Below are 23,672 nucleotides of genomic sequence, written 5' to 3'. Positions count from 1 at the left end.
TGTGAAGTGATCATTTAAATAATCACTTCACATCTAAAACACAAATGAGCATTTAAATATGAAATGGCAATTTTCACATTGATAAACTCAAACTGTATTTAAGCTCCTTCATATGTTGGTATGGATTTTGTCACAATCACTTCAGAATATGTAAAATGTTTCAGCAAGCTGAGTATACATCAAAACACATCTCCAGCATTTATATAAAAACAAACAAGAAAAGGCCAGATAACTTCAAAATAACACATATCGATCAATTACTACCACAGCTTGAGTCACATGTCACATCAGACTTCAGTAACAACTCTAGCAGGTGTAAAGCAACTGAGGAGCTGTAATGTCATGAGCTGCTTTTAACGACTATTTTTTCCTGCTACCTCTGCATTCTGGACAGAACCCAGAACCCCGCACACCCTTTGGGGTTTCCTTGATGTTCACACAGCCTAAATAGAACCGCTGCAGTTTTCATTGTCACAGTGTACAGACGGTTTGATCTAATGGCAGCAGTTAAAGTTTCTTGGCCTTCATTATACATAATTACATCCAACAATAATATAATAAAATAATTTAAATCAATACAATCAACAATTATTATTAATCATAAAAGAAACAACTGAAAGCAATCAGTGCAGTACGTTTTAAAAGTTGCCCTCTCCCCTCATCTTTTCAAAACTTCACATAAACAATATATTTGAATACTATTGCAAGCATCTCAAGAAAAAAAAACCTTCTGAGAAAGAAAAACCACCAAGACGTTAATTCACAGAAAGTGATGCCTCAGTTCTTTTTCTGTTGGATCTTTCTTTTCACCCAGAGCACAACTGTGGCCATCAGGACGGTGCCGAGCAGGGCCGCCGCCGCCGCCGCCACGTGGGCCGGCGTCGCTTGGGCCACAGCACTCTGTGCACGAACCACCAAGCCTGTAAGAGAGGAAATGGAGTCCAGTGATTCACAATAAATGGATTGATCAGGCTCTGAGTGATCCACAAGATGGCAGAGTCACCTCTTTTGTCCCGCTTCAGGGTGAGCGGTCCGACCGAGATGGCCGTCGAGTCGTGGTAGGACACGTCCCTCCGAGATCGCCGGTGGCTGTAACCCGGGTAGCAGTTCTGTGGAGAGAGACGCCACGCCGTTAGAGAGCTCCGGAGACGCCACGCTGCACCGTCCACCAGCAGAGACGTACCGTGGTGCAGTTGTTGTGCTGCAACAGGCACAGGTGCACCTGGCAGTGCAGGTAGATGGAGGTGTAGTTGGTGAAGGTGAACATCCTGAAGGAGAAACGGGACACGGTGGAGACGCCGTTCTGGATCACGTCTACGGTCCCATCTGCTGGATTAGGACACCTGAAGATAAGGAGAATGGAACAATGATTATTACAAAGGAGATTCACAATCAGAAAACTGAGTCAAAGATTGTAAGAATAGTTACTGTGAAATGAGGAGATCCCAGCGGACAGGGTGGTCAGCAACGTTGACGGGTGTGGCCCAGCAGGAGTCCAGGATGGTGGAGAGCTGGCTGGCATCGACCCCTTCGGACTGCACTTCCACATACAGCTCCTGGTCCAATTCTATCGTTGCATTCCTGTTGCTGGCGAAGGGTTGGCGGAACTCGGCGTCGTAGTAGGGCAGCATCTTAGTCTGATACAGTCCCCGGCCGGCCGGGAGCTTCTTCGCAACGATGCTATGAGAGGAACATAAAAGAGGAAAAGAAGTCTAAATATTAACATGTTTCATTTGTTTTGACTGTATTATCAGTCTGAATGTAAGACTTCAAACACATTTTAATCACAAGCTGAAGAATGGAAGGAAACCATCGTCACCTTTCTACCGGGTTGATTCCCACAGCCATGGACAGGGCTTGAGTCAGAGGGTATTCACAGCAGAATCGCAGATTGATGCTCCTCTGGCGGCTGATCAGACCTCCGTGAGAATCTATGTCTCCTTTTATGACGTTCTCGTACATGAAGTGGGTTCCATTGCTCTTTCAATCGAAAAGACAAAACAAAAAAATCATGAATCACCTGCAGTAAGATCATTATTGCAGTCGACAATAGAAATCTGTACCCTGAGGACGGTCCCACACAGCTGGTCGCTGTTGTCAAAGCGGAACACCAGGCGTCCGTCCTCAAGCGTCCCGTTGCAGGAGTCATCTTGAAGGTGCAGGACAGTGAAGGGGAAACCAGCCTCAAACAGCTGACAGCGGGACACAGACATGGTGCCTGAGCTGCTCACACAAGTGATGGACGAATCTGTGGGATACAAATGGGAAACAATTTGTGCAAAGTTCATCCAGACGATCAATTTTACTGTTTGGAGAAAAAATCGTGGAGTTGCTGGTACCATAGCTCTCATTGTTGGGCCGATGGTGGTGTTCGTCACAGAAGCAGCCATACACGCCGTTCTTCTGGCCACACCACTCATGTTCTGCGCAGTCCAGCTGCTCACAGGGATCTGACTCGGCTGCACGGACAAAAAAGAGGAAAAACCGACAAGTTACACAAAGAAACAGCAAATTCTGAAACAAAGTTCAGAAAGATCCCCCGATCTGCTCTATTCAGTCATCACATGATCACTTTTTGTAGAAGAACAACCTGAGGGGGGAAATAGAACATACCACAGGACAATCCAGAGCGCCACTCGGAGACGTTCACTCCCGCCACGGCGCAGGTTCTCTCGTAAGCGGCCACTGCAGAACACAGCATGCCATTGGCTGTGGTGTAGAGGCAGAGGTCATAGACGCAGGAGCTGAAGAACGGTCGAGGGTCCGAGTGTGGGTGGCAGGCAGCGAAGGGGCCGCTGGTGTTGGTGATGATGCTGCAGAGCGCAGAGTATCCTTCCACGTTGGTGAGGTCGCTCAGCTGATCGGTGATTCTCTCATCAGTGGATCCACATCTGGACAAACACAGCAGCCTTTAAACAACCTAGAAAATGTTTTTATCTTGCCTGGTTGTGTATAATAACTTTCAAAATTAACATTTAGGACATGTTCTTTTTGATTTATTTGCAGTAATTAAGTATTTCATAAGTGTTCACCTTGGTTGGCTTGTGGATGCCTTCCAGCTGTGTCCAAACTCATTGTCGTTCACCGCCAGAGTGCCGTTGGGAAACACTTTGTCATCTGCTGGATCATTGTTGGCATTCCCGCACATCCCCGTGAGTCTGTTCTTGCGGTTCTCGGCTGTTCTGACGAGCAGAGTACTCTGACCGTCGAACTGGACAACCAAGTCCCCGGCATTGACCACTATGAAGTTTCCCTGCCGTTCCAGCTGAGCTAAGGTCCCTGCAATGGTGGGAAGAGACACCGCACTTCCATTTATCTGTGAAGGTGAAAGGTCAAAGACAGGTTAGAAGTAAAGAAACATCTGTTTTCCCAACAGATCAAGCAGCAAATGTTAAAGTTAAAGATATTACCTTTACTCTTCTGTTGGGTCCAATCCTGACGTGCACACTCTCAGGGTGGTTTGAGAGGTAAACATCCACTGCTGATACAAATGACACAAGGTTGTTGCCACGGTGATTATTGGTTCCTATCACTCTAAACTGGGTTTCGTTGGCGCGGTGCCGGACACTCTCGGTAATAATGTAAGAGCATGTGCCCTGGAAATGACTCAGCGCTCCATCAAAGCTGACATAGTGTGGATCTCCCCACACGGTGCAAGTCGACATCGCATCAAAGCAGCCCAGAAGACCGTTTTTGATGGTGCAGCGTTGGTCTAAGATGCAAGACGCAGCAGAGCAGCGCAGGTCATTGGGAGCATGACATTTGCACCTCTGGGAGCAGCCATCTGTCCAGAAAGAGTCTCCAGCCTGTCGTATGACAGAAAGGTTAGATGACTCTTTAATATTCTGACAAAAAGTTCCAATCAATGAGGACTGGGTGAAGCAAATGTCACTTACATTGTAGTAGAAGCCGTCATACTGGCAGCCGCAGCTTTCCATAGGAACACACTGCGTCCCACTCCTCAGGAAGCCTTCATCACAGAAGCATCCCTCAGAGCAAACATGCTCACAGGTGGCATCGGGGCTGCTGGCACAGGTGTGCCCACAGTCGGTACCACACAGCTCATAGTGACTGTTAGCCGGACAGTCCAGTCCTAACAAAGCAAGGGAATAAAAGATGGTGTTCATCGATTTACAGACTTACACAGACTTGCTTCAAAAATGACAGCTGGACTCACTGCATGTGGTGTTCTGTCTCCATGGGAAGATTGGAACATTAGCAGACTGACAGGCACTGACGTAAGCCTCGATGGCTTGGCACAAAAGATCGGGACCCCCGCTCCCTGACACGCATACGTCGAACACGCAGTCACTGAAAAATGGCGCCGGGTCCACCTGGTCGTGGCAGAAGCTGAAGGGGCCGTCGGCTGCTCGGATCACCTGGCACTGGTCTCTGGCAGGCTGCTCGTCGGTACACCGTGGGCAGGACGAGCCACAGCCGTCACTGCAGCTGTAATTACCCGCCACCTTCCAGGCGGCCCCGAATTCATCTGGAGATGTGACTGTTCCAGATGGTGTGTAGAAATCGTCGCTGCTGTTTCCATTGAAGTTTCCACAAAGTCCACATGTTTTTCCTCTGATGGTATTGAATGAAGCAGGAAATGTCTCGTTATTATGAGTCGAAGGAAGATTGACTTTTATTGGAAAAAAATAAAGCAAGACAACTAGTGTTTCAACAAAATGCATGGAATGTTTTCAACCATTTCAGGTTGCTGGTAGTTGAAATCAAAGCATTTGAATTTAAAAAGTACCTGAAGTCAGAGGGCAGAGTGATGAACACCGTGGAGCGTCCGTCGAAAGTGACACTCAGGCCAAAATCAGCATTGACGAATGTTCGAGACCCAGAAACAAAGATAGTGACGCGACTTCCATTCAAGACCACTGGCAAGTTTGTTATTATTCCATCCACCTGTAGAATCACAGAACAAATCATAAAAGCAGGCTAATTCCATTTGACTGTTCACTTGATGTTTTTTTTTTTTTTGTGACTATTGATGATGGTGAAAGCTCAACAGATATGTATATCTATCCTGACGAGTACATTCAGAGCTATGTTCAATGAATTTAAAATGACTGTATGTGGACCAAATAATGCATTAGTATTGCTGCATCGAAACTACTTTATAAATATCTTAATCTACTTGGATTTCTGGTCATAAAACAACAGTCCTGGGTCATAGTTGGGGTGTAATATCATCTGCACTCGGAAAGATTGACAACTTTGCTGAAATTAGACATTTGGAAATGATTCCTCTCACCTCCACCATGCCCCGATTGTTTCTTGACATGCGCACTTCATACCCCCAGACTTTCACAAAAACCTCAGCTGTTACTGAAACCAGCTGGCCATTCCACGGCTCATTCTTAGCTTCCACAGAAAACTGACGGAGCCCGGTCGCATTGCAGTCTTTTGCCAGGATGTAGCGGCAGGTTCCCTGAAAGTCATATTTCATGCCATCAAAGGTTTTGTAGTGAGGGTCCCCGGAGGCGTAGCAGGTGCCGTGGGGTTTGGGGTGGCAGCCAAAGACGCCCTCCACCACACGACAGGACTCCTGAGGACCACAGGAGCTGGGGACACAGTGAACAGTCCCAGTTGTGCCGTTACATGTGCACAAGCTCTGGCATTCCTCGCCATCATTGAATTGCTCGCCGCCGTGCCGATAGCGTCCTTGATGATAGCATCCACAGGATGTAGGCGGCACACACTGGTTCCCATTGAGGACAAAACCGTCATCACACTGGCAGCCCTCTTGACACTGAGTGTTGCAGGTGAAGGGGAAAGAGAGGCTGGGGCAGGCAGAAGGGCAGGAGTCTCCACAGAGTTCATAATGACTGTTTGCAGGGCAGGCCAACTCTGTCAAGACAGAAAAATACAAGAGATTTAAGTTAATAATCAAAGTGTTTCAGCCATATGGATTGATGGTGAATGAAATATAACAGGCGTGAAATGGTCAATTGCAGTTTTAAAAACAACAAATCAAATCTCGAAAAGAAAGAAAAATTTTAAGTATTTTGGCACTTACCACAGCCTGTCACATTCCTCCACTCTTCCAGGACAACACCGTTCTGTTGACACATGAGTGCATAATCTCGGAGAACCTCACACACCTTCGATGCCGGATCTTCAGATCCCTGAATGATCTGCTCACACACATGCACCTGCTGGTGTGGGTCCACCGTCGACCAACACGGCGCAAAAGGTCCTTGTGGCGAGGTGAGAATGCCACAGTACTCACTGACGTTGTGATTATTCTCGGTATCTTCATCCAGATTTTCCACACAGTGTGCGGACAGGGAGCCATCTCTCCAGCTGTCCCCAAACACCTGAGAACTGTTGACCAGCACACCGTTGGGCGTGTGGAAGTCATCACGAGGGTGACCATTGTAATTACCACAGAGTCCACCGAGTGAACCAGCATAGACGCTTGGCGCAGTGACCTGGACAAAGTGAGGCCAAACGGTCTGCACGGTCACGCCAAAGGAGGTGCGAAGGGTGACACTGTGGAGGCTGCTGTGATAGATTTGGATCCGGTTGGATGCAGAGCTGTAGGGCAGTTTGATCAGCTGACTGTCGACCTGCAAGTATGAAAATATGTTGAAATGTGTGTTTTCAGTATTCATGACATAAAATAAAATTGAACGATGTTTTACTTTTATTGGGTGTCTTACCTGAACATGACTGAACATTGACATCTCTATGGAGATTTGTGTTCCCTCTGCCTCAAAGTTTAAAATCCGGATGAAACCCTCCCTGACCCTCGGCACCTTTTCTGCAGTAACCATAAAGTGCGGGTGGCTCGACGTCCCCATTACTTTTGCGAGGGTCAATCGGCATGCTCCAGGATATCGGTAGGTCAGTTTGTCGAATGTCTGGTAGGACCCCGGGCCCCTTATCCAACACGTCGCATAGCTATTTGGTCGGCATCCTCGCTCTCCTTCCTCCACGCTGCAGGATTCATGCGGGCCACAAGCGTGAGAGCTGCAAGTCATGGAGCCGTAACTGCAGCTGCAGCGTCTCCCACAGTCCTCGCCGAGTATCACAGTTTCCCCAGAGCTGTAGTAGCGGCCTTCGAAGCTGCAACCGCACTCGGCATGAGGAACGCAGACTCCAGCGCTGAGGACGTAGCCCGCATTGCAGACGCAGCTCTCTCGGGCAGGAAGGGGGCAGTCTTCGGTGGAATTGGGATTGACGCAAGTCGGTGGACATCCAGTGCCTTGGGATTCAAAGTGGCTGTTGGCTGGGCAGGGGATTTCTAAAAGATCAAAAAGAAATTACCATAAACTTGACAAGAAAATATTAAAAAGACTGGTGAAATGAATTATTAGGGAATAACAGTCTTACCACAGAAGCCAGGTCTCCTCCAGCTTACTTGTACACCGTTTTGTTGGCACTGACTGGCGTAGGCTTCAATGGCTTGACAGAGAAAAGGCTGGTACCCTCCTCCTACACACAGATCATACACACAACTCTCGACAAACCTCTGGGGGGGATGTTGTTGATGGCAGGCAGCAAAAGGTCCTGAGCTGCTCTGAATGATGCCACAATGGGCAGTGGTGCTGTAGAGCTCCGTCTGCTCAGCTGTGCAGCCAGAGCAGTCCAGACCTCCACATCGGACATCACAGCTGGGCTCGTCATCTCCGGACGCTCTCCAGCTGTTGGCGAAATCCACATCCGAGCTCACGATCGCACCCTGACGGGTTCGGAAGTCGTCTTCGGGACGATTGTTGAAATTTCCACACAGGCCACACGTGGAGTTTCGGTAATCGAGGGGCACGCTGATCCGGACATGATGATTGGTGTCATAAGACACCTCCAAGCCAAAGTCAGTGTTGATGACCACGAAAAAACCTGACTGATAAACCTGCACTGTGCCATTATTGAGAGAGATTGGAGTTGACACAAAGTCCCCGTTAACCTGTAAACATAACAGCAAGAATGCTCAGTTTGATAAACCTGCATTTAATTAAATATTGTATTTCTTTATACTAGAATCAATAAAGGCAATAACCAACCTTCGCTTTACCACGATGTCCTTTGACCAACTCGATGACTTCATCGTAGACAAACACTTTGACCAGTCGAACCCAAGAAACTCTGGTACTTCCCCTGTGCTCATTTTTGCCTTCGACTCTGTAATATGGCAGCGCACTGCCACATTGCTCAGAGAGGACATAAGTGCACGTGCCCTGAAAGTGAAAGACTTGGTTGTCTAAGGTGTAGTAATGGGGATCGCCGACGATGGTGCACGTGCGTCTCTGTATCGTCTGGCAGGAGAACTGAAAGGCGGCGGGCCGACAGATCTGGGAAAAGGAGCAGGGCTGGCTTTGACACTGCAGGCCTTCTGATGTGCACGTGCACCTCTCCGCACACGTCCCGTCGCTCCAGAAGGAGTCGCCCAGCTGCACCGGCACACCTGCAGAGGAAGCAGAAGAAATTCCTCCTTGAAAGGCTTTGATTTCATCAACAGTCATTCTAACGTTGGCCAGCATTCAGAAAAGCAGGTCATCAAGCTGCTTAAGTCTCACCATCAAAAGCACAGCCACTCGTTCCAGAGTCTGTCCGGAAGGCAAAGCGACCGGGAACATTCACGTTGCTTCTCTGTTGGAAAACCCTACCATCGGCATCAGTGCCAAAGTAGAAGGGGATGGAGTGATGATGAACTGAATGGACTGTGTCGTACCCAATCTGGAAATCACAAGGCACACAGCATTTTAAGTTGTACTTCACTCATTTTCAAAAAAATTCAACATTATAAAGTAGAATTTAATGACTCTTACCTGTATGCTGAGATTCGTCCTGTCTATTGCCCCATAATTCATGAGCACAAATGAGTACCGTCCACCAGAAATCAGGACTGCCTGAAATGTTGCTTCCTGAAAAAGAAAAAAATTAAAGGTTCATTTTATTCATATAATCAGCATGCACATGAAATCACCAAGCACATAAACATTTGTTTTGAGGATAAAGAGGACTCACAGTTGATGTTCTTGGATAATAAGCCACCTCGTACCAGGTTGCTACAAACACCGAGACGGCTTGGAAGTTCAGCCCCGGGAAATACTGATTGACGTCCTGCGTAGCTTGTTGGAGAATGTGGCCACTTCTGTGTTCTTTGTAGATGATCTGACCTCTTTCACGGTTGTCTATGTCTGTCCAAAACGGAGCAATGACGTCTCTTGATCCATTGATCGGGAAGCGTTGAGGCGTGAAACTTCTCCACGGGCCGGTGAAGGTCAGGTGTCCGTTATGGTTCACCTGCGAAAAAAACACACAGTCAGCTCTCAGTACAACCACTGCGAGGTAGAACCATTTCAAGTTCTCGAAAGAAAGAGAAACATACATAAATCTGTGAGTACGAATGTCCGAAGTAAACAAATGGTTGGCTGAGATGAATCCGGGGCGAATTGCCATCGTCCGATCGTGAACTTCGTCCTCCATTTATTGGGTACAGAGGTCCTATGAGGTAGAATAATGCAAATATTGAATTAACAAAAAATAATATATCTATAGCCATAGTCTTTCTGTATTGCTTTAATATTGGTTGAATTCACTTTTTTAATGAAGGTATACAAAACAAAAAAATTAAAAGAAACATGTATGAGCACTTAAATCTAAAAATCTTTTTCTGGAAAAAAAATTATTTAAATTCTTTGATGATTTCAGCTGCACACGTCTGAGGCCCTATTTCTCTTGACAGAGATCGAGGATTAGGATTTCAGTGAACTCACCTGACTGCCGAGGAGCCACTCCAACTAGAAAAAAAAACATTATAAAATGAAAAATGCATGAATTTGGGTTCATACACCCACATAAATGTGACTGAATTGACTTTTATAACTTACTTATGATGCTGAAAAGCACCACAAACAAAATCATGTGTCTTGCCATTCTCTGACGCTCAGAAGAAAAACCTGTGAACAGAAAATGAATGAAAGTGAAAGATGGACAAGGTCATATACAGTTTAGTAATTGATTATCAAAACTGCAAATAATAAATACAACTTGAAAATCTCCCTATCTTGCTTCGCTGAACAACAGTTTGAAAACAATGTTCAATCCAAATTGATTACCTTCTCCTGTCTTCTCCCTGTGTTCCCATCAAGTTGATGTGAGCTCCGAGGATACCTGAAGGGTTTATATACGCAAATGTAGTTCCTCATAGCATTCAGTCATTTCTTTGCAATGCCTCTGGCAAAAGAAATTATGGGCCAAAAGCCTGTTTTAAAAAAATCTGTCCTGGCCCAGATCGCAAAATTCTTTGGGCCCATATCTGGCCCATCCCTGACATGTTCATATGGCCCACATACCGCATGAAAGGATGGCACTTGGGAGGGCCGCTCCTGTTTGCCAAAAGTGGGCCACAACCAAGCCTAGACAATTTCAGATGTCAACCAGAAACAGGCCAAATAAACCAGCTCTCAACCGAATGTGGGCCACTAGCAAAATTCTTTTGGCCCATATCTGGCCCATATCTGACAGGTTCAAACGGCCCACATACCGCATTGAATGATGGCATTTGGGAGGGCCGCTCCTGTTTGCCAAAAGTAGGCCACAACTAAGCCTTCACAATGTCACATGTCAACCAGAAACAGACCAAACTGATTGATTGATTTTATTTGTTTCATTCTTTTAAAAGAAATGAAAGGGAACAGAAAGAAGTGAGACTTATAATGTCTGCCCCTATCAACATAAAATAAATGACAATTTGCCAAGATTTGTTAACAGATAACAAAAAACTTTATGAAATCAAATACAACCATTTCACAAAATCAAAATACAAAAAACCATCACGAAATATTTACAACAAAATAAAGAAGCAATCACTCTAATTTTTGACTATACTTTAAAGCAGAGTCGCCGCCTCCCAATAACTGTGCTTTTAAACATTTCCTGAAGGTGTAAATGGACTGAGACCTCTTAATTTCACTGTCAAGTTTATTCCATAATTTGATTCCTTTTGTTGTAATGCATCTTTCCTTCAATTTAGTTCTTTACTCCGGTAGTTTGAAGACTTCAGTTCCTCTTAAACTATATTCATTGTCTCGCTTTGCAAATCTATTCTGTATGTTATATGGTACCGTATTGGCCCAAATATAAGGCGATGTTTTATTACAGAAATTGCATCCTCAAAAGTGGGGTCGCGTTATAATCGCGGACTTACGGTAGATGGTCAATACGCATCCGCACCGCGACATGGAGCCAAAGTATCACTGACCAGAGAGCGAGTGGAGCGATGACATGAGATCAAATGATCTGATGAAAAATGGCGGATCATCTGGAACAAAGGGGCTCCAATGCTGGACAACTGAGCAAACAACAGAGGCGACGTTATGATACCAACTTTAAACTGATGGTGATCAATGCAGCAGAGTCAAAAGAATGAAAAAAGAATGCCCACCACCAGAGCCGGGATTTAGCTAAAAGAACTGGAAAGTTATTTACATCATTTATGCAGTTTTGACCTCTTGAGGCTTCTTATTTGTTGCTTATTGTTTCTTATTTTGAGAAAGAGAATATATATTTTTTATTCATTTTTTTTTTTCATTTTATATCTCGGGAAATGTTATCTTAGTTGTGAGTTTTTGAGTTTATAATAATTGTATAATAAAAAGTTGTTTTATGAGTGACCTTATTGTCTTCAGCATTTTTTTTTTTTTTTTTTTCACAAAATGATCTTTGAAAATAGGGGTCGTGTTATAATCGGAGTCGTCTTATATTCGGGCCAATACGGTAATTTTTTCCAGTGAGCTTTATACATTGTTTTAAGAAGGTTTCGTTCAACCAATTCCTTGAGTTTTAAGGATTTCAATTTTATAAATATTGCATAAGTGTTGTCTCTGTAACCACTTCCATTCACCACATGAATCGCTCGTTTCGGTAAAAGGAAGAGTGGTTCAATGTAGGTCTTACAAGCATTTCCCCAGACTTCAACACAGTAGGTCAGATATGGTATGATCAATTAATTTTACAATAGAAACAAAGAATTATTGTGAAGTGACTTTCAATTTGTACATCACGGCGATGGTTTGAGAAATCTTAGTTTTAACGTACTCTATATGGGATTTCCATGTTAGTTGTTCGTCCAGCGATACACCTAAGAACTTAACTTCATTTGTTCTTTCAATCTCTATACCTTCCACTGTCAGTGTTGTGTCGACATTTTTCCTTCTGCAATTAAAAATCATATATTTGGTCTTACTGATATTCAGAGAAAGTTTGTTAGCGCTGAACCATTTTATAACATTCTTAACCTCTTTCTCCACATTTTCTAATACTTCATTCATATTGTCTCCAGCATAATACAACATAGTATCGTCCACAAACAAGATGCATTTCAATAAGTTGGAAGCAGTTTCAATGTCAATAATATAGAGAAGAAAGAGTACTGGTCCAAGAATGGATCCTTGAGGAACCCTACAAGTTACGTTACAATTTTTAGATTTATGTCGTTAATTTGAACAAATTGTTTTCTATCTTTTATAAAACTTTTGACCCATTCATAAGCAACATCTCTTATACCGTACCTATATAATTTACACAGTAATATGTCATGATCTAGAGTATCAAATGCTTTTTGAAGATCCACGAAGACACTTACTAAAAAACATTTCTTGTCTATTGCATTTGTAATTTCTTTTGCCAGTTCTGTAATTGCTGTGGCGGTTGAGTGATTAGTCCGAAATCCATATTGATTGTTACTTAAAATTTTTTGTTTATCAATAAATTTATTTAATCTGATCACAAATAATTTTTATAAAATTTTAGAAAGCTGAGGAAGTAACGATATGGGTCTGTAATTGGAGACATCAATTTTATTTCCTTTTTTGAAAAGTAAAATTACTTTGGCTATTTTCACACTCTGGAAATGTTCCTGTGGTAAATGACAAGTTACAGATGTATTTAAAGGGTTCAGTCACAAGATCTAGTATTTGTTTTATTAGTAACATGTTCATGTCTGTATAGTCATTGGAATTTTTATTTGGAAAATTACGAACAATACTGAATATTTCACTTGCTCGTACAGGCTCAAGAAAGATGCAACATTGATTATTTTGTATTATTCCAATATCTATGTTTTCGTCTGGGATATTTTGAGATAGATGTTTTTTCCTATATTCTCAAAGTAATAATTAGATTCCTCTACAATGTCCTTTTTTCAAAAATGTCTATTTTGTTTTTTGTTAGATAGTTTGGAATTATGGGTTTAAACTTGCCTTTGTGCAAGACTGTGTTGATTACAACCCAGGTGTTTTTTGTACTATTTTTGCTTTTCTCTATTAATTATGTGTTGTAATCCTTTTTCTGTTGTCTTAAGATTGATATCAGTTTATTTTTATATTTTTTATACCAAACCTCAGCTTCTTTTGTTCTTAGGTTGAGAAACAATGTGTAGAGATATTTTTTTTCTTACAGGCGTTATTCAGACTGCTTGTCATCCATGGGTTATTAATAGTATTTTTCTCACCACAAGCAATTTTCGTTACTTTGCAATTTTTGCTATATAAATTAATAAGGTATTGTAGGCATTATTTAAATTTCCCGTATAAACTTGATCCCAATTTTGCTTCTTTAAATCCTCTCTGATGGCCTCAATAGCTTTGTTGGATTTGTCTCGTAAAAAAATTGAAGGATTTTCAGGTAAGTGATCACTCACATCGGTCATAAGATTGCCAATAAATATGTCTCTGTGGAAACTTGTGTATATGTTATCAATGGTGGTTGCGCTATGGGTAGTAATTCTGGTTGGTTTTGTAATCATAGGACATAGTCCTGCCATTTGCATATAATTTTTAAAATCATTTGATGCTGCATTATTACTCACCACAGACTACAATTGATTTATTTTTAACATCTGCCAACAATGCAATAACCAAATAAACCAGCTCTCAACCGAATGTGGGCCACTTGCAAAAATTCTTTTGTCCCATATCTGGCCCATACCTGACATGTTCAAACGGCCCACATACCGCATGGAATGATGGCACCTGGGAGGGCCGCTCCTGTTTGCCAAAACTAGGCCGCAACTAAGCCTTCACAATGTTACATGTCAACCAGAAACAGGCCGAATAAACCAGCACTCAACCGAATGTGGGCCACTGTACGCTTTTATTCTAGTCCAAGTACAATATGGAATGATGGCACAAAGGTGGTCAACAGTTGTTTGCCAGCAGTGGGCCACAACAAAACCAACACAGTGCCAAATATCAGCCAAGAAGAGACCAAATAAACCAGCACTCACCCAAATTTGGGCCACTACGCACTTTTATTCTGACCCACCTACCACATGGAATGACACGAGTGGTCCACACTTATTTCTCACATATGACCCACAGCCCAGTCATAATGCTACATTTCAAGCAAGAGCTGAATACGTTAGTACTCAGTCAAACGGGAGCCACAGCTCTCAGACTTACCCAGAACTGGTTTACAGTCTATGATCTTGTCTAGCCTAAACCATGACAAAGTTCTAGGTCAAATATGAACACATCATATAAGTAAACCAGAACTAGTCTGAATTTGTGGCTACATTTCATTATGGTGCCTCCAGATATTGTGTTCAATGGTGGCATGCAGTGGTCCAGTCTTGCTGGGACTCATCTCAGGGTCAAAGATGAAGATACGTTCTGAAGAATTGAAGAACTAACCAGACACGAGAAACAACTTGTGAAAAGTAGAGAACTATGATCTTTTATTTTTTTTGACCTGTGCCACAAAATAGGCAAAACAAAATCAAACATGAACAAAATTCTGACTAAATGTGGAACACTGTTGTTGACCTCTAATGCTCATTGCGAAACAATCATGGCCCCAACATTGTCTCGTCTTCATTTGGCCCTTTAAGAAATGCACAAAAGAACATATTTTGTTGACTCAGTACAGCAGTTCTGTAGTTCCTGCTCATGGTTTCAGTGAAGTGCAAAGCACAAAACCTTGTCAGGAGACCAAACTAAAAAAAGGTTTTTAATTACAATTATTCTGAAGCTACAGTTGATATTATGTCTGATCACTGACCCAATATCTGCTTGCTCAGAAAACAATGAAGGCAGAGACTGAAGCTCACTAAACCTGTTGTTAACACAGCAAAAAATATGGACCAGTGAAGCTGTGGAGGAGCTGCGGACATGTGTAGCGTAGATGTGTAGTATGTTATGTGAGAGAGTCCTGCTTTGGCGATGAGAAGAGTCCTGCTTTGGACATGGAAAGAGTCCTGCTTTGGCCTAGGTGAGGTCCAGTTGTGGCCTGGCTTAGGGTCCTGTTATGGAAGAAATGATACATATACACCTTTCAGACATAACATTTTGTTATGTTTTGTTAAAACATTCACAATTTGCACAATGATGTGTGATGTTGCTTGTGATTATCGCACTCCAACTGTTGTAGATTTAAATTTTACCTTATTTTTCATGTCTCGCCTTCTCACTTCTCCAATGGTTGTACACTTTGTCCAGGTTGATGGCTTCGTCTGCTTCTTGCTTTGACTTTATGCTCATCAGCTGGTCCAAATGTGCCATTTCAAGACGATTTCTGGATGCTGTTTTGATGTGATTCATTAAACTAAATCCTCTTTCACAATCTGCACTGGAAGCTTGAAATGTAGCACAAATATCCACAAGTTAGCTGTGAGATCTCTTTTAGCTCCTCACATCGAAGTGCTGCAGCAACCGTATCTAAGAATGTGCTGACTGACTCCATTTTAAGTATTTGCTTCATTATGTACTTGAATTCGGCGTATTGACTGTTGATGGCCTCCATAGACTGTGGGTGGTGGAGAATGGCCTCATACTTCTTTGCTAAAGTGGCAACATCTGCTGATCCATAGTCAAAACTAGTGATGTGTCCAGCAATACCGATGCGTCAGCGCGTGCGTCGAGCTCATAGAGCGAAACCCCGTGTCGGTGCATGTATCGCTTTAAGAAAGTCACGTGACCGATACTGGAACTGTTTCAAACTGACACTGACGCGCCAAACTGTGTTGAAAAGGAAGCGCATCTGTCGTGTATCGGGATGTATGGGCCATCTCTGAGAGACGAATCTCTGATGTACTCAAACGTGATCATCCTAAAATTCATCAAGAATTATGGAGCAGCCTCAAGCAAAGAGAAAGGTTTCCACCTTGTGGGACCATTTTGATCTCGTGAAATAAGGTAATTGTTTTAACATCCTTGTTGTTTCATCCTGTTCCTCTCAGATTTTCCGCTTGATTTGTCTGAATTCAAATTAATTTCAAAGTGGCTCTTAGTTTAATATTCATATTGTTTTCTGCAGATGTCGCATTTGTTCAACAGAACTCTCTTATTTGAACAGAAGCACCTATTCAGTGCTGAGGCATTATCGGGCCAAGCATGAAAAATGAAGTCCCAGATACATCCAGGATGAACTCAGGTATTATTTCACTTTATTTTATGTATCGATTTGTTATTATTATTTTATTTATTTATTTTCTCTTTTTACCGGTTTTCTATCTGCCTCTTCTATCTTCCTGATGTAATGTTGTCAACCTTCAACAGTCTTAAATTAATCTATGTATCTGTACGAGTTATTTTCTTGTCATTATGCATTTTACCAGCTGTTTCAATCCATCCACTTTATTCTGTTTTTCTCTCATTTGTTGTTTAGTTATACTAAAACATGACCTAGTTTTTCTAACTAGGTCATGGAATCAGTGTCAGTTGAGTCTTTCAACTCGGTTGCCTGTAGGGATTTTTAGGGACCAGCAGGTGTCAGTATTCAGCGACACAGTATCAAACACAGTATCAATACAGTTTTGCATTGTGTCGAAATGCTTCATGACGCCTCATTGACCCATCACTAGTCAAAACTGATGTCGGAGCTCAGTGCTTCAATATCAAATGCAGACCACTCCTTTTTTTTTTTTTTATCAAGTCTTTATTTTTACTTGGTACATGACAATCATACCTCCTCAATACTAACCAGTACCTCCTTTAAATGTAAATAAAGACCAACTCAAAAGTTTTGAACATTGCTTCAAGAGAGAGAAAGATCAATCAATCAATCAATCAATTTATTTTTGTATAGCCCAGTGTCACAACAACAGTTGCCTCAGAGGGCTTCAAGATGTTACATTGGTTGGTAAAAAAAAAAGAAAAAAAAAGTGAATAACCATAATGTTAATATGTCAAATTCACAGTAACGAGACAAAACGAAGCAACCACCGCCTTAGACCCTCACATCTGGCAAGAAAAAACTCCAAAAAGCCCAGTGGGAAAAGAAGAAATCTTGGGGAGAACCACAGCATGGAAGGATCCCACTCCCAGGGACGGACAGCTTTGGCAACAGCTGGCATGTGACAATAAGAAGTAAAGCCTAGGACAATGTTGAGTACAGTCCGTTGGACGGTCCAGCACAAGAAGCACGGATCCCAGAAGTAGAACCGAAGCCAGTCCGCAGGCACAGCACCGACAGGAGTGTCCTCCCGGTCCGGACGGAGCTTGTTCGTAGGCCCTCGTAATAGTGGAGTCAGCAACTGAAACTCGAGAAGACTCCCCCTCGAAGGGGGGGACAACAGGTGAAAAGCAATGAATGGACTAAAGGGAATAACATTCAGACATTAGAGGATAGGGCTCAGTGCACCGTACTTCCCACAGCATTCTAGCTCCGAGGGCAGCTTTGTGGATAGTTTAGTATTTAAACTAGTATTAGCAGAGTAGTCTTCAATCAAAACCTGAAAAGTAATCAAAAAATGGTCTGAGAGTATGGGGTTCTGAGAGAGAACATTTAGGTCACTGACCTCTATCCCATATCTTAAGACCAGATCCAGGGTGTGCTTGTGACTATGAGTGGATTCATCAACATTTGGAGTGAAACCGATGCCATCTAATACTGCAATAAACGCATTACTCAAACTGTCACCAGAATCATCCACATGGATGTTAAAGTCACCTATTATAAGGATCTTGTTATGAGCCAATACTATATTGCTTAAAAACTCTGAGAACTCAGTTAAAAAGTCAGAGTAAGGACCAGGAGGTCGATACACAATAATTAATAGCACAGCTTTTTGATTCTTCCAATTTGGACAAGTAAGCGTGAGTATTAAGCTTTCAAAAGAGTTGAATTTAACATTAGTTTTGGGTTTAAGAAGAAGACTGGAGTGCGATATCACTGCCACACCACCACCTCGACCTGCTGATGCAGCTGTTTGGAAATTAACATAGGTTGGAGGGGTACATTCATTGAGCCTCACATAGTCATCTTGCTGAAGCCAAGTTTCTGTTAGAGCAAGGAAAAGAGAAGAAAAAAGAGAAAAGAGAGAGAAGAAAGACAAAAAATCACAAGTTAGACAAAATAATTAATACACCAGAAAAAAGAGGGAGGAGAAAAAAGAAAAAAAATAGGTATCATCCAATTGGGCAGTATTAACAGTAATATAAGACCAGAAATGTTCCCAATCAGCTGCTGTGGCCACTGAAATCCCTACCATAATAACAGAGAATTTGATTTTGATATGTTAGCTATCTGTCCTTTATCACCCAGTAAACACAGTCTTGGGCTGAGTGGCACATTTCTACCCAACCACGCCTCCAGCACACAAACAACAAGTCACCAAGCACATTGTGGATCGAGTGTCCCATGGTGGTGGTTGGGTTACTCACCGGACATGTCACCCATTGAGCATGTTTGGGATGTGCTTGACCGGCGTATACGACAGCGTGGACCAGTTCCCACTAATATCCAGCAACTTCGCACAGCCTTGGAAGAGGAGTGGACAAACATTCCACACGCCACAACTGATAATCTGACAAACTCTGTGCGAAGAAGATGCGTTGCACTGCATGACGCAAATGCTGGTCACACCAGATACTGACTGGTTCTGAGTCCCCAGACCCCCAATAAAGCAAAAAACAAAACAAAGAAAGCACATTTCAGGGTTTCAGGGTGGCCTTTTATTGTGGACAGTGTGAGGCACATCTGTGCACCAATCATGGTGTCTTGATGTAGCATACCTGTGAGGTGGGATGGATTATCTCAGCAAAGCAACAGTGCTCACTATCACACATTTAGACAGATTTGTGAACAATGTTTGAAAGAAATGGTAATATTGTGTTTCTGGAATGGATTTTCGATCTTTAAGTCCATCTCATGAAAAATGGGAGCAAAAACAAGTGTTGCGTTTATATTTTTGTTGAGTGTATATATATATATATATATATATATATATATATATATATATATATATATATATATATACATATACAAAAATGAGAAGTGGTTCATCTTTACACAGTGCTCACATCAAACATGTCCATAAACTCAAACAGATCCAAGTAAACGGACACCTTTCCAGCTGTTTTTGTAATTGTTTATTGTTTTAGAAATTCTTCTTCCTGCGCATAAGAAACCCAAACAAAATACGTGACAGGAACAAACGGAAAACAATTGATTCCATCACTCAGTGGCCAAGGCCTCAAACAATGGCCAAAGGCCTCTGACAGGCCAGCCACAGCAACGGTCTGGCCTTGGCTGAGAGGGGACCTGCACTTTGGGCAACCATCACCTCTTGCAGGCTGCGGTGGGAGACAGCAGGGCCCTCCATCTCCGCTGAAACGACATTAATACAACAAAGACGGCCAATGTCGTTCAAATTAATAAAGACATCATATACTGTGACAATAAAAAATACAACCTTGAAGAAGAAATGTTGGGGTTCAGCTGTCTTTGAATGAAGAAATTATTAAAATATCCCCACTGCTTCCAGTAAAACATTTGTATTGCTGTGTCCTGTATCATACTTACTTTATGTAGAAACACGGATAAGATGCTGCAGAGCATCCTCTAATGGCCCGGGATTATTGTTGACTGTGTGGTCAAACAATGCTGAGAGATCTCCAAAAGCTTCTGAGAAACGCCCCTGTGCATGATCTCTCTCTTCCTCAGATGCAAAAGGATCGCTCCCGAATGAGGACTGTCTGGTCAACGATGAGCCTCTCTCCACATCATAAAGATCAGCTGCATCTGAAGCGCAGGGTAGGAGATCCCCAGCTATCCTGACTGGACAGCCACCTGATGCTAAAGCATTAGGAATCCCTCTGCCTGATAGAAATTTGAACACATAACATTCCTGGCAGAAGGTAAAAAATGAAGATCCAGAGCTTAAAAAAAATAGGAGGTAGGTAAATTTCAAAATGGGATAGCCTTCCTCAGACTAAGTTGTATTCCAGACTCCTGAGAATAACAACAATTAAGCAACTGCAAAGTATTAAACATACTGTATGTATCAAATTACAAGTTAATTATTTCCAATACCAAAACTACATGCAACATGAAAAATTAGAAAAAGAAAGACATACAGAGAGGAAGATTGACAGTGAGAGTGTGAGAATATGAACACCTGGCACCCTGTGGGCATTCCATGACTCAACAAAATGGTTCAAGCCAACACAAGCAACCTGGCACGCGAAAGCTGACACACAGAATTTGATGGTCTGATCCTCCATATTTATGACCTCTTGATTCAGCAAATGAGTCAGACAGGCCTTAACAGGGTAATTGACCCTATTATTCACCTAGAAAGGAAAGCATACGTGATGTCAAAGATCAATTTCTGAATTGATATGACCAGTATTATTATATGTTACTAGTTAAACTAAAAAAAAAAAACAATTTCCTGCACTGTAGTGCTTGTTAACTACTAACTACTACTAACGGTAGAAAAAGGTAAAGACGTTTTTACACAATGGAAAAAGCTTTTGTTTGAACAGACAAACCTCTGGCCAAATCCTCTCAATGCGATGGTTCTGGAATTGAGCAAGGAAAAGTTATGTTCAAGTTTATAAATGTGAATGGAAGCAAAACATCACAACGGCTCTACCCAACAATGCATTACATTTACTCCAAAACCAAACTTACCAATGTTGACGGTGTCTGAAGAAACGGTGGTCGGTCTGTGCTGTATCTGTAGGCTGCCAGTTTCTCCTCCATGAACACGGTCAGGTGGAACTCGATCCCACAGTCAGTTCACAGCCGATCCCATAATCCATAGCTACAAACTGCTTCCCTAAAACACAAATGAATGAACAAAAATAAACGAAATGAAAAAAAAGAAGATATTTTTCTCGCTAACAGGTTTTAAATAGATCTGAATTGAACAGATGATCGATGGTTCTATAAATCACAGCAGAACCATTCAGCTCTATAATTTATATGTTGCAATTTGACCTGAATTTTAAATAGTTATTCATGATCTTTTCTAAGAATACTATGGATACTTAGAAGATGATTTATTCTGGGTTAAGTTGTTCTGTCTTTTTTTTCTTTCTACTTCAACCCACCTAAATTACACAACTGTAAAAGCTATGAAATAATATACACAACACAACACACAACTCAACATTGCAGGCATACCTGCAAATCTCTCCATAGATGGTGAGGTTATTTTTTATGGGCATTGTGGAATAGCCAACCACCTTTCCACTATAGCCATCAATGGCTACCACATGAGTCACACCGAACATGACCAGCTTTTCATTTTGGTCCATGTGAAGTTTCTGGCCACAATATTCTGCACAGTAAGGGTGGGGATTCAGGGTACGGGCACCCAAAGATGACATGAAAAGTAATAATAAGAAGAATAACGAGAGAGAGAGAGAGAGAGAGAGAGAGAGAGAGAGAGAGAGAGAGAGAGAGAGAGAGAGTTACTTTATTGATCTCAAACTGGGAAATTCTGTAATAGATAAAGATATTCATATCTTCATAATAATCATCATGATAGGGCTGGACAAAATTTCGATATCAATATATACCTCGGTATATTTTTTTTCAATAACGGTGATATGAGTTTTAAACACATTTTCGATATAGTGCATTACAGTATGCGTTTCACCATCACCAATTGCTGTTCACGGCACTACTGATTCAAGCCGAGCAGAAAGCGATGCAAGAGAGTGGTCACTACTCCGCACGCACACCACAGCTGGCTGTCCTCGGCTCAGGCTACAAGCTGAGCTCCACCGCGGGAAGTTTGAGCTCCAAAATGAGAACTCGTGATGTAAACGCGACTGAATAAGCTTCCACAAGCTAATTTGTGGCCGCGAAATAATACATTGTGCACACGAAATACTAATTCGTGGCTACGAATTAGGTATATCATTCACTGAACAGTCCATTAAAGTTAGCAGCGTATTGACAGATGCGGACTTTCGGTCTCAAGAACTCTTTAACAAACGTCAGTAACATACAAAGGGCGCCTCCATCGTTGTGAGGTGGACTATTTGCTACAAGCTCATTTTTATTAAAAGTATCTGTCTATCAAGCGCCAGAAGCAATATTGTTTTCGATTAGCAGCCGGTGGTGCTGCGGGATTAAGGGACCGTCTACAATAGGGTGTTCCCAACAGACGTCACGTGACCTTCCACAACAGTCGCCATGTTGGAGGGCACACACACGGTGTGGTCACACAGCGGTTTCAGGGGGACTGAACAGATTATCCGGTACAAATCATCGCCTGTGCATGACTAGAATAGTCCAGACTGACAATGGTGAACTTTCGTGCTGTTGTGGGATCCGGGCAGACCGCGATGTGCGTCGTTTTTTTTTTTTATTTCGGATACCGGCTGTTTTCACGCACCAAGGAGAGCAGACTCAACAAGTCTCTCAAAGAAGACGGCTAGCTGGCTAAAGAGGATTTCAAGAGCTGATGTGCAGGAATCAAGCATAAAGAACATGAGAGTCTGTGATCTCCACTTTGTATCCGGTAAGCTCAGCGTTATTACTTGATGATTTTATGCAGCATTTGATCAGAATGACTTTTGTGGGAACCCTGTGCTCTGCACTGTGGCGCAACCGAACATATTAGACTCCTGTCTAAAATTACGTTTTGGTGCTGGAGTTACGATTGACTATTACTGAGGGTTCGTGCTGCTTCAGAAACAATTTCGAATCTGAGCAACTGATACTTGAGAGCAGCCACTCCAGGGGACCCTCAAGTAAATGTGCCCAAAATAACAAATCAACTTCCAATGCACCACATAGCTTGTTTGGTATTGTAAGGATAGAGTTCAGCATTTCTTAATCTTCAAGGTTTAGAGTAATTCTGCGAGCATGTATGGATGTGTATAGAATACTACAGCCTTTATTCATCTCACCATGGAGAAATTTACCATTACAGAGGCTCAAAGAACACACAGGGGCAAAACAGTCAGGGAATGTGTAAATAAGGAATAAGAATAAATAATAGTCCAAATCTTAATAAGAATTTCAATAGGATAATATAATAATAATATAGATCTAAAAGGAGGAAAGACCTAACTTAAAATAGAACATGAATCTAAAATATAACAGGAGCTATAATATATATACTAATATGTACAGTATGTTTTCGTGCAACAGAATGTGTGGATGATGAAGTGACTATGGTTTATTATGAGAGTTAAAAAGTGACCGTGATGACAAGACAGTATGTCCAGGGTTATTCCTCATATTCTTTATAGTAGAGTCTATGTAAGTTGTAGTTCATGTAATGACCTGTTTGTGACACAGATTTTTTTTTTTAATGTCTTTTTTTTTTTTTTTTTTTTTCATCTGTCCACTCCAGGACATCCATCAGACCTGTTTCCCCCAGACACAACTGACTGGTTGCCATTAGTGGATCTGGGCCACAACAAGGTCCCAGCACCACGTCCAGCAGCCCAGGCCTGTGATGAACATGCTAGAAG

General features: G+C 42.3%; 1 protein-coding gene across 1 annotated transcript; it reads right to left on the bottom strand.

The window, feature by feature from the left end:
• Positions 1–777: 777 nt before the first annotated feature.
• Positions 778–18,621, bottom strand: LOC115384433 (alpha-tectorin-like). Its single transcript, XM_030086707.1, has 23 exons — positions 18,615–18,621; positions 9,341–9,456; positions 8,973–9,255; positions 8,778–8,869; positions 8,526–8,685; positions 8,013–8,413; positions 7,342–7,915; positions 6,669–7,252; positions 6,023–6,575; positions 5,258–5,853; positions 4,751–4,908; positions 4,178–4,575; positions 3,897–4,093; positions 3,411–3,806; positions 3,033–3,316; positions 2,614–2,891; positions 2,340–2,459; positions 2,064–2,248; positions 1,820–1,980; positions 1,429–1,680; positions 1,184–1,343; positions 1,004–1,109; positions 778–920 (listed from the first exon to the last, which is right to left on the bottom strand). The coding sequence occupies exons 1-23, from the start codon at positions 18,619–18,621 to the stop codon at positions 778–780; spliced, it is 6,204 nt and encodes a 2,067-aa protein (XP_029942567.1).
• Between the last annotated feature and the right edge of the window lie 5,051 nt (positions 18,622–23,672).

The sequence above is a fragment of the Salarias fasciatus genome, unplaced genomic scaffold, assembly GCF_902148845.1.
Source record: "Salarias fasciatus unplaced genomic scaffold, fSalaFa1.1, whole genome shotgun sequence".
NCBI classification, from domain to species: Eukaryota; Metazoa; Chordata; class Actinopteri; order Blenniiformes; family Blenniidae; genus Salarias; species Salarias fasciatus.
This window is presented reverse-complemented; position numbering and strand designations above follow the sequence as displayed.

What these genes read in the sequence shown, in the direction of transcription:
- LOC115384433 (XM_030086707.1), bottom strand. An exon ending in ACAATCGGGGCATGGTGGAG is followed by an intron (nt 4,909 to 5,257) that starts GTGAGAGGAATC and finishes GTGATTCTACAG; the next exon opens with GTGGATGGAATAATAACAAA. An exon ending in GACCCAACAGAAGAGTAAAG is followed by an intron (nt 3,317 to 3,410) that starts GTAATATCTTTA and finishes TCACCTTCACAG; the next exon opens with ATAAATGGAAGTGCGGTGTC.